The sequence below is a fragment of the Netta rufina genome (genome assembly GCF_964035555.1).
Source record: "Netta rufina genome assembly, chromosome: 5".
Classification (NCBI taxonomy): domain Eukaryota; kingdom Metazoa; phylum Chordata; class Aves; order Anseriformes; family Anatidae; genus Netta; species Netta rufina.
This window is the reverse complement of record NC_140128.1, coordinates 26,329,865-26,342,001: the sequence shown is the minus strand read 5'-3', so window position 1 is coordinate 26,342,001 and position 12,137 is coordinate 26,329,865. Positions and strand designations below refer to the sequence as shown.

The 12,137-nt window shown below is 34.1% G+C and overlaps 1 protein-coding gene across 4 annotated transcripts in view; it reads right to left on the bottom strand.

The window, feature by feature from the left end:
• RYR3 (ryanodine receptor 3) overlaps positions 1 to 12,137 on the bottom strand; it is a 223,263-nt gene that overhangs the window by 146,372 nt on the left and 64,754 nt on the right. For all 4 annotated transcript variants that reach the window (XM_084287833.1, XM_084287834.1, XM_084287835.1 and 1 more), the window contains exons 9-11: positions 8,218 to 8,292; positions 6,954 to 7,110; positions 48 to 221 (exon numbers count right to left, since the gene is read on the bottom strand). In XM_084287833.1, the coding sequence (XP_084143959.1) occupies positions 48 to 221; positions 6,954 to 7,110; positions 8,218 to 8,292 (406 nt within the window). The remainder of the gene's footprint in view (positions 1 to 47; positions 222 to 6,953; positions 7,111 to 8,217; positions 8,293 to 12,137) is intronic.

The following is a 12,137-nucleotide window of genomic DNA, read 5'->3' as shown; positions in this document are numbered from 1 at the left end:
CATTAACTAATAACTAATAATTGAAACAAGCAAACAAAAAACATTACCTTTCTTTTCAAGGGACCTAAACGTGCTGATTTAGCATCCTGTGCTTTATAAGTCAACCATAAAGCACTGGCCACATGTTGAACAAAACAGACTGAATCACCATACTTTATTTCTGGGACTCCCATTCCATCAATATCACGTTTAAGAGTGGAATCCTGTTTTTCTTTTAGCTCCTAGGAACATAAAATGAAAGTTCATGAAACAAGATAAACCATTGAATTCTATACTGAACAACATTCCAACGTTATCAACTCTATCAAATTAGTCAGAATCCGATTAAATACCATTTCAAGTTTGAAGTAACAGCATTTTCACTGAAATATCTAGTAAAAATCATTACTGTGTAAATATTTATTAAAAAAATAAATGCTTAAACTGAAGTAAATACTTAACCTAACCTAATCAGTCACTAATCATTGATTTAATTAAGGTCTCAGTTTGGTAGAGTCTGAAGAACTTTATTTTATTAAATTTTTCAAATTTGAGCTTAAAAATGAAAAAGAAAAATGTGCAGAAACATATTTTGAAATGCAATTAAAATGTTTTTATGCCAGATAATTTTTTGCTTATAACTATTGTATGTAGATAAAAACTTCACTTGGAATGATGCTTCTATATTTCAACAATCAGCAAAGAAAAAATATTACCTTTGCAAATCTGTAACATGTAGTTTTACATTTATTTTATTTATTAATTTATTCATTATTTTTTAAATTTATTTTATTTCTCTATGTTTATTGTCTTTTTAAGAGGAATTGGATTCTTTCAAATCTCCATTAAAGCCACTTCAGTGCTTGGCTAGAACACCCAGTACAATTTGTAAGCCAAAGTTTATAAAGCAAGTACAGTTTTTTACAACTAAAAAGTTTTCCTTTCAAAACTGAACTCAGCACGAAATTCTATAATAGCAAATTAGGGATGCGCATGAGTGTTTGTAGTTAAACCAAAAAACAAGTAATTAGATTATTTTTTTTCCAATGATTCCAAGTCCTCTGATGGACAGAAGTGTAAATTGTTGCTAATTTGTTCCAAAGTAAACAAAACATGTTAGACATTGATATATAGTTTACATTATTTTATGTGTAACAGGTTTTCTTATTTCTTTATAGTTCAGTGAATGTGTAACATCTGTGGAGTAAAAAGAAGTTCTATCATAAGCATGTTAATCCGCTTCCATTTAAATGCAATCTTGCTGGCATATTTCAACAATATTTTAGTGGAAACAGGCAGTATTATAATGCCAAGATGAAGTAGAATGAAATTACAATACATTCCTTGGGGATACCATTACAATATCAAGACAATGTGGAAATTATGTCACATCACATTTATATGGACTATACTACCACATACACATAAAGATGAACCCTTTCAATACATATGTACAGTGAGGCCATTAAGTAATGAACAAAACAAGAAAACAGCACAAATTCATTAACTGTCAACAACTAATTACATAGCTTTACATAGCACCTTGAACACTAAAACATTTTTCTCTGTATCAAGAATCAAGCAATATCAATTAAGCTACTGTTTTTTTTAAAGAAAAAATGAAAAGGGAAAGGAGGGGAGGGGAGGGCTTTTTCAAATATCAGAATGTTTTTAGGGGTACAAAGGCACTTTAAGCAATAAAGTATAAATTTATCTTCCTGATGTTCTGCTCCAGTTTCTCTAGGATTTTAGCCAAGTCATTTGATAGCAGTGTGCAAAGAGAAGGAATGTTTTCTAACAGCCAAAAAGTATAGTCATAAAAAGATTAAGGGGAGTGGAGAGGAATAAAAAAGAAAAAAAGTAAGAATTCTTAACTTGATATTTGTACCTATCTTAGCAGCAAAACTTCCAACCTTTTTCTCCTTCAAAAACCCTTTCTTCACAGCCTATTCTCTGTCTAACTCCCTGAAGCCATGAATGAAATCAAGGTGAAGAAAAAACAAACAAACAAAAAAAAAAAACCTGAGGGTTTTGAAGATGTCAAAAGAAAAATAGCAACAGTAACAGAAGAAAAAAAAAAAGAACTTGGGGGCAAAGCTGACAAAAATATGCAATACTCACAAATAACTTGATATACTAGAAGAAAGGCATGATTCAGAAAATGGGAGAATTCCTACTGATGGCAAGTAAGGAATGGCAGTGTGAATGGGACAAAGAAATAAAACTCAGCTTTACAATGATTTTTGAAGAGTGTTCTTGAAAAAGCATAGTAAGGAAAGCATCCTTGATACTTCAAGGGCTTCTTTACCTAATCCTAAAAATGATTAGACAACCTGACAGCTGAACTCTTACTAAGACCGACCTATGCTTTCAAGTTCAAATCATATCAAACTATTGCACACTGTTATTGTGTTAAAAGTACTGCCATAGGCAGAACCTATTTAACAAAAGTAAAAGACACAAAGTCAACAAATATCAGAGGACTGAATAATTGACCTTAAAGTGAACCTGTCTTGCTGGTATGTTTACTATAATTTGTATACCTTACTGTATATGTTTCTGCACACCAGTAGCCAAGAAAAGAAAAAGAGTAATTTTAGTTTTACCTTCTCCTTTCTTCTCCCCTATCAAATAAGCAGAAAATGTAGCTTAGTACAGTATTTGAAAGATTGCAACTTTTTAGTATACTCAGATGAATACCTGAATGCTGTAAAATTTATCTGGAATGCATAATATTTTAAGATGACTTAAAGATATTATACCTTTAACATTGAGAAATATAGGTAACTATGTGTAACAAAGATAACTGAGACATAAAGCCAAATTTGTATGGTAACTACATCCATGTGGAGGACCAAACAAACTCATTTCTTGAGTGATGTGTCTTCTTGACAGAGTATTACAAAATCCTAGCAGTTTTTAACTACTCACTTCAGAAAAGAAAACTGAGGACCCTCTTTTTTATTTCTGGGAAGCAATGTTTTTTGTGACTGGCAGACTTAACAGGCTTATCAATTCCAAGAAGTTTGTGATTTAAAATGATACAACTTTACTATCATTTTAACACAAATTATGTAAAAACATTTGTAACTTATGTGCTTACTTGGAAATGATAACCGTAAAATATGAACTTACAAATAAATAATTGAACATTTAGCAACTACGGTATGTGAAGGACTCTATAATACTTATCATCTTGTTTCAAAAACTAACTAAACTTTATGATAACTACTAAACTATTACGACATCCTAATGCCATCTTGAGCCCCTAAGATAGCTACATGTTGGCAGTAATATTAAAATGATATCAAATCCTTCTGCATGAGTCATCTGTGACTTTTGAATGTGTTAGAATGTTACTTACTCAGACTACACAAATAATTTCTTCATTGTCAGTTGTATATATAATCATGGAAATAAAATACGAAATGTCAAATATTAATTCTGGGCTATGACAGCTTTCAAAGAAACAAACATTTTTAAATATGCTCTTGTTCTTCACTTTGTTTATTCTCAAAGAAATTTAAAGCAGAATCAAGGTTCTGCTCAACAGAGTATACTGAGCCAAGTACTGTGCTGGAATGAGGACATCCCATTTCAAAACAGAATTCCATCTGGTGTATGGAAACTGCTGTCTCTGTGGTCACAAAGCATTACACAGTTAACTGTTGCCCTAAAATATAAAGGTTGACATTTCAAAACTTTGTCAAAAACAAAGTTCACATTAAAGCCAACAACAGGCCTAATTTTGTTGTGTGTGTGTGTGTTTTTTAAACTTAGTTTGCAGTAATTTGCCGTAAACAGACACATATTTCATATGCTATTTTCATTCAAATTGGCACCATAAAACAGCATGTTCTCTCAATGTGTCTTTACTGTATTCTTTCACTTTTTTAAAAAAGCTCAATTTTACTCTTATTTATGTAAGAATGGAAAACTCTAATTTAAATTTATAATTTAAAATATCTATTCTGATTTCCAGTGCTGTCTGACAAAAGGAAACAAAATAGTGAAAGTAGGTATTTTATGAATGCTATCATCAAAGATTTTGAAAAGCAAGGAAAACAAGACTGCTGAAGTAGTATAGAAAAATACTGAATATAATGGTACACTGTTTCAGCAAGAGAGTCTCTATAGCAACTGTTGAAAAAAAAGACTTTAAGGTATGCGTTAAAAACTCCTGGGAAGCCTTGGGTATTTGGTATACTCCACATACCTCTGCCTACAGGCAAGGAGAATCTCTCCTTTTCTATAAAATCTATTTTGCTGGCTTCCAAAAACAAAGAATGGGGAAATAAAATATTTTCTTTTGGATACTGCAAAACAATGTATATTCTGAGTGATCTGGTCTGAATTCAGTGTTAAAACCCACTTGGAGCAGAATAACAGAATGGCTGGGGTTGAAAGGAATCTGAAGATCATGTAGTCCAACCCCCAAGGCTGTACTGGATGACTTCCAAGGTCCCTTCCAACCTGAGTTATTCTATAATTCTAAAGGGCAAACAGCCAGGTATTCCAGCACATTTAAGGATCTGTACACAGCTGGCTAGGAAGTTATTATACAGTTATCTTGAAATGTCCTTTAATTCATGTCATATTTGCTCTAAAATGACCTTACAAGAGGCTATAGCAAGGTGGGAATCTGTCTCTTCTCCCAACCACTACATGATAAGAGGAAATGGCCTTAAGTTGCGCCAGGGGAGGTTTAGGACAAATATTAGGAAAAAAATATTCACTGAAAGGGTTGTGAAGTATTGGAACAAGCTGCCCAAGGAAGTAGTTGAGTCACCGTCCCTGAAGGTATTCAAAAAAGGTGTAGATAGGGTGCTTAGTGGTATGGTGGACCTGACAGTGTTAGGTTAAAGGTTGTACCAGATGATCTGAGAAGTTTTTCCAATCTGATTTTATGATTCTATTATATTAAGGTACAGCCGAGTGAAAATACTTCTTGATTGAGGTAATGAATAAGAGAAAACTGCGACAAATGTTTACAAAGAATAATGTACAGAAATTAAAAGATAATCACACTTGCATGTATCTAATATAACCATTAGTTCTAAGTTTTTTCTCCCTCTATCTATATGGAATCAGCACTAATTTCTTTAGGTTGGCTCTAAAAGACAATTCCTTCTTACAGCCCTTACGTCCTTGGGGCCTAGTCACATCTAAAACTTCACCCTTCTCTCTTCAGGAAGTTTTAACCATCCTGTTATCACTGTTTGTTTCTCCCATCTTTGGGAACACTAATGTCTCTAGTCTCTATCAACTGGCCAGTGAAATTCTCATCTGCCTGAGAGTAAAAAATTACTCATATTCTTGCCTCAGGCAAAAGCAGATTACCACCTATTGTGAGATAATCTTTTCTATATAGGACAGCAAAAATCTTAGGATGACAAGACATTGAAGATGTATTTCACATAAAAATGTAAATTAGCAACCATATTATGTACAAATACAATAGAAGGGATGAATGCATTACACAGTCATTACTGAATTCTGCGTAATTAATTACTACTGTGCATCACATCAGTCATTTTGGGGATTGTAACAAATTTCACAAATAGGCACAAGAGTAAGAAAATATGTTATTTTTTAGTCAGTATAAGATAAATGATTTATTATATGTTTAAGTATGTATGTGGATGCATAAAATATATATACTTAAAATTTATACATTTATAACATATAGTTTAAAATATTAAGCCAGTGTCCAATTAGGCAGTGAGTACATTAAAACAATTTGAACACAATGTTAAACTAGTAGCTGTGATATTCCTGGCACACACACCTTTATTAACAGGGTGTCCTGATTTGACAAAAATTGGAAAAAATTACAGCTGTAATAAATGTCCCTGCACAACATGTTACAATCTACACTAAATAGCCTTTACACTGCAGGAAGAATCCAACATTTATCTGGTGAGTTTCTAGCTATCTAAGACACATTTCCTGATAATTTTTCAATTATTTTGACTGCTTAAAATAAGACTTTTTGGCATACTGTATGCAGTCACACTAATGAAATAAACATGATTATTTTAAAATGTTAAAATGGAGTATTTGCTTTGTTATACTAACAGAAATCTAGTATCTGTCAAGACCCTTAATGATAGATTTTATGTTACACACATCTAACTTCAGAGATTCTCTTTCACCACCTCTCACGGACCATACAGTATTCAAAATCACACAGAACATTTTTCTTCTCACATGCAATCAAAGCCATCTATTGTAGCAGCTACAACTATTTGTAGGTAATATGAAAAAATGAAAGCATGTAAAAATTTTTTATCATCTTTGTTATAAAAACCTTTCACTTTCTGGAAAAAAAAAAAAAAAAAGTTTTTAACTTTACCAACCTACATATTCATTCTTCATCCTCTGTCTCTTGTACTTTTTTTTTTTTTTTTTTTTTTTTTTTTCCAGCTTGAAATGATGAAAAAGCTATTTAAATACAATTAGCAGCTCACTAAGTTGCACGGTTTGAAAACATAACCTTTAGAAATCCCTGACTACTTTTTGCTTGCAATTTAGCTATTGGCACACTGCATAAAGAATAAAAAAGGCAGAATTTTGCCCAACTGAAGTGAACTGAAATCATTTCAGCTGTGACGGAACTGAAATGAATGACATTCTAATGAGAATCTGTCCAACTAAAATGATTCTGATTACAGATCCTATGAATTCCATTCTGTGAATTCTATGAGTTTCATTTATATTAAATTCACTATATCTTGTACTGTATTAGCTTTTTTATTATTATTATTATTACTTTTTTTTTTTTACCTGTCAATAATTTGGTTTACTCTAGAATTTATCTATCAGTCTTACTACTCTTAATTCAGGGTGTTTGCCTTTGCATAATCCCTGTCAATTGCTTCAATTTAAAAATTACAAATTTATAAAATCACTGAACCAACTCACAGTATTTGGGTACTCCATATTTATGACAAATTTGCATTAACGTCATTTACCTTTGATGCTCTAAAACAGAAAGCAGTAGATGTTGTGTCTGACTTTTCTCTGTCTAACATTACAAGTCCTTCATCATCATTCAGAGCCAAGTACATTCCTGTTGTAATATGTCGAAGACGGAAAGGTTGTCCCCATTTGATGTTACTTCCACTCCAACTAAACATATGAGACATCAAGGAAAAATTTTAATAAAATAAAATAAACAAAACTAACACTTGTATTCTAGGCTCTAAAGGACTTTCAGAAAATAGAATTCTATATAGAAAATCATTTCTGCTTTTGATTTCAATACTTGCAACGCAACAGATGCAAAACTGGTAATATGTTTGCAAATGGAAAGTTGGAGAAGAGCAATCACTGTAATTTTCTTGTTTCTCTACCCTCTCCATGTTTTATTAGGATATTACATACAGTGTCTATATAAAACAAACAAACAAACAAAAAAAACCAACTACATGCTTTCTGAAAAATAATAAAGTGTCTATAAAAAAAAAAAAGATATTGTTTTGATTTCCACACATGCTTCTAAAATTCCAGGTAAAAAGATAAGGTTTTACTTTTGGCCTTGAGCAATGTCTCAAGCAGAAGTACCTCATAGGCAACACTATTTTTGACATGGGAAACAGACAAGAGAAAGCCTTAAAATACTGATATTGCCTGTATAATTGTATCATGGTAGATTGCTTTTTATTACTGATAAGGAGCAGGCTAACAGTTACTATATAGAAGGACAAATATAGAGAATTATAAATATAAATAATATAAATAAATTATAAAATTAATTATAAATATAAATAACATAAATTATCTATATAAATAAAGAGAAATATAAAAAAAATCTATCAGTCCCATTTTTGGGACTGTTTAGCCTGGAGAAGAAGCTCACAGTGGGGGGATCTTAACATGTATAAGATGCTAAGGGAGGGTGCAATGAAGAACAAGTCAGGCTCTTTTCAGTGTTGACCACAAGTGTTCAGTGTTGGCACAAACTGAAACACAGGAGGTTCCGTCTAAACATCAGGAAGAACTTTACTGTGTGGGTGATCGAGCACTGGAACAGGTTGTCCAGAGGGGTTATGGAGTCTTCCTCATTGGGGATATTCAAAAGCCACGTGGACGTTTCCTGGGAAACCTGCTCTAAATGCTTTAAGTAGGGTTGGACCAAATGACCAGAGGTTCTTTCCAACCTTAATGACTTCACAATTCTGTGAAATTGCTGTTAGTGTAGCAAGGGTTACTGACAAATTCAAAAAATGTCTGTACCTTATTCGAAGTGGTTCTACTCTCCACAAAGACCTTGCTCGAACTCCAGCTCCTCCAGTTTCATAAAGTACTTTCCTGCGGGCAAATTCAGAAGATCATCCTCTTGTCTTTGTTTGTAATACTTGGTTTATATAACTTACTCCTATGTAAGCTGTCTAGGACTCACTTTTCCCTAGCTAAAGATGGAGATGAATGGAGAGAAGATTCCTACTCATAAGTGAGAGCACTATAGACAGTCCAAATGTCCAAGGTAAATTAGGAATTAAGGCTATTTACATTAATTTACTCTCTCTGAAGTTGAAAAAATACTTTGCCTTCAAAATGGAGTTGATAAAACACAGCCTTCAAAGTGGTTGAGAATCTTCTTTTCTTCCTTAGTCATAAAAATGCGTAATTCGTATAGTTCCCAAGAGATTAATCTAAATTTCTTATGCTCCTATATACAAACATAATGTTAAAACTAATCATTTATGTTTCCATACATTAATAATAATCTGCATGAATACTATATCGGCAATGTCATTGCTAGTATTACTTCTAACATTCTAACTAAGAGACAAAAACGGTGATAAGAATACAAAAACACTGAATTACAATCCTTACAAAATAAATACTACATATTAAATTCTATACTAGGTTTCAGGGAATCTGGAGAAATAGAAAACATGAAATAAACAGATTCAGCCTTTAACATGAAGGCCTCATTTACTTGAACTTTTGGCAGTGGGTCAGTGTCATGTTTTAGTGTTGAAACTTAACATTCTACTTAATCATCAAATACAATCTATTGCAAATATATTCTGCAACAATAAAAAATAGGAAATAAACTTTTAATTAAATACTTTAGTTATAACAATAGATTTGAAAGTTTGATGTGTTTTACGTATCTTAGTATATTTTAAGATTTCCTTAACTAAGTGTAGTGGGTTTACGTGGCAAGGTTTTGGTAGCAGGGAGCCATAGGGGTGGTTTCTGTGAGAAAGATCTAGAAGCTGCCCCATGTTTGGGAAGGGCCCCATTGTTTTCCAGATCCGAGCCAATAAGCGATGTTGTTTTGCGCCTCTGTGAGAGCATATTTAAGACAGGGAAAAAACGCTGCGCCACACAGCAGCCGGGAGAATCAAGGGAGTGAGAGAACAGCCTTGCACATGCCAAGGTCAGTGTAGAGGGAGGGGGAGAGGTGCTCCAGGCGCCGGAGCAGAAGTCCCCTGCGGCCTGTGGTGAGGACCATGGTGAAGCAGGATGTCCCCCTGCAGCCCATGGAGTACCATGGTGGAGCAGGGTTCCATGCTGCAGCCCGTGGAGGAGACCACGGTGGAGCAGGTGGCCCTGCACCGACGGAGGCTGCCGCCTGTGGAAGACCCCTGCCGGAGCAGATTCTGGGCCGGACCTGTAGCCCGCGGAGAGGAGCCCACGCAGGAGCAGGTGACCCGGCAGGAGCTGCTGCCCGTAGGGGAGCCAGGTTGGAGCAGTTTTCTCCTGAGGGATGGACCCCGTGGTACGGACCCATATCTGGAGCAGTTCTGGAAGAGCTGCTGCCTGTGGGAAGCCCACGCCAGATCAGTTCATCAAGGACTGCATCCCGTGGGTGGGACCCCACAGCACAGGGGACGAGAGTGACCGAGAAGGAGCGGCAGAGAAGAAGTGCTGTAGACTGACCATAACCCCCATTCCCCCGTTCCCCTGCGCCGCTCGGGGGGAGGAGGTGGAAGAGGGTGGATGGGGGGGAAGGTGCTTTTGGTTTGCTTTTTCCTTTGTTTTCTCACTTCTCTCGCTTGTTAGTAATAGGCAATAAATCTTACTATCTCCTTATGCCGAGTCTGTTTTGCCCGTTACAATAATTATTGCGTGATTTTCTCGTCGTTATCTCAATCCTTGAGCCCTTTTCACATATTTTCTCCCCATTCCTCTTTGAGAAGGGGGAGTGAGAGAGCGGCTGTGGTGGAGCTCGGCTGCCCACTCGAGCGGAACCACAACACTAAGCAAGTTTAATTTCTTTAGCACTTAACTTGGTGGAATTCATTCTATGCACCATGATCAATAGATTGAATAAAAATAACTTGGAAATAATAATAATTCCTGAGAGTTTAGTTGTAATATTTAAAATATATATTCAAACAATTTTCTACCATGTTGTTTTTCTAATCAGTTCATGTAACTAAATTCTTTAGACTGAGATGTCTTATAGACATATAAATCAAACAAAGTATTCTTTTGAAAATTAAAAGATAAGAAAATTAAAATTTTAGAAAAGACTGACGTATAACTTAGGAGTGAAGTTTCAGCAGAAGACGCATCTGCTGAACCTTTCCTTATTATGATTTCTGGCATTTCAAAAAAAGAATTCACAAAATACAGTGAGCAACTGATATAACATGATTGCCAGTCTAGTAAAGGGCAACTCAACCACAACAAATTCTGGAAAGGAACTAAAGCAATAAATGTATATTTTTAGGCTACTATCAGCAACATTACTGCTTTTAGAAAACTATGTTAGAGTGGAGTGCTTTCACAATATGATTGCCAAGCTGTCCTCCATATTTTACTAAATAATGGTTTATTGCACTGTTATTCTACAATAAACTGAAACATTCTGTTATTGGTAGCAAATGCTCAGCAGAAGCTCTAACTGAATAGAAAATCTGTTCATTATTCTATTAGGGGATTACACTATCCCTTTTTTGCTACGCCTGTTTCTGCATTTCAAAGAATATGTGACAGTGTCTATATGTAAACCATGAGTGTGGAAACAGCTCTCCAGGCAAACAACAATAAGAAAATAATTTTCTTAATAACTGTAATATACTGCAGTACATTGTTTCATAATTCAAGCAAGACAGAAGGGTTCATACATTAGAGCAGAATTATTCTAGGTGCAGAAAAAATTGATTCACTAGCTTCTTTCTGGAACTGCAATAAACTTTCAAAAGGGTTCTTTAATTTTTCTTAGGCAGCCTTTTTTCTATTTGTAAATGTTTCTGTTCATATATTTATGATACCTAATACCCTGATACCTAAGGGTGAACCTTTCAGCAATCAGATTACTTGATTCATGCTTATTCCTAAATGTTTTCATCTATTTCTGACAATAAATTTTGTTGTAGATTTGTCAGAGGTAATAATGGCAATTCATAAAACCTGTTCTGCCCTTTCTCAAATGAGAGAAAGGGTGTGGAAAGATGAAAAAGACAGTTCTAATGTTCCTTGCTTTATTAAAACAATTGTAATAGACCACAAACCATAAAGGTGGTTAAACTGAAAAAAAAAAAAAAAAGGGATAATGTAGAATTAAAAATTACCATTATCATAACTTGGTTAAGGTTAAAAACGTTCAAACTCTAATTTGGTGATTCAGAAAGTATTTTGTTTACACTTCAGAGAGTTAAAAATAAACAACTATCTGTTTCTAATAGTACAGTAGTGAAAGATTTTCAATATTAAGTAAAAGTTCTTTCTGCCCTTAGTTTCAGGACAAAACCTATAGTATTAACCATTTTATTATCCATTAAGAAGGTTACACAAATTCCGGTGCCTAGTTTACTATTATTATTGAAATAATATGAAATAATATGAAAATCTTTCTTACATATATTGCTGGGACTAATCCACTTTAGCATATAGGGACCTTCAATTGTGATTATTTATCTAAAAAAATGCGAAGCAAGGGAATTTAAAATCTGCTTTCCTGCTATGGCAAACTTCTCTGAATGCTGTAAGTGCATACATAAGAATATCACAGCAGTACTGTGATAGCAGTACTATTATGAAATGCAGAATTTTAACTGGGTTTTCAGATTGACATTTTTTTTCTCCTTTTTCAATAGTTACCAGGAAAAAAAAATCTGCCTAGCATTATTCTCATGCAACTATTGGACATGGAACTCAATTTGTGAAATGAAAGCTGTGTTTTTTTCTTATCT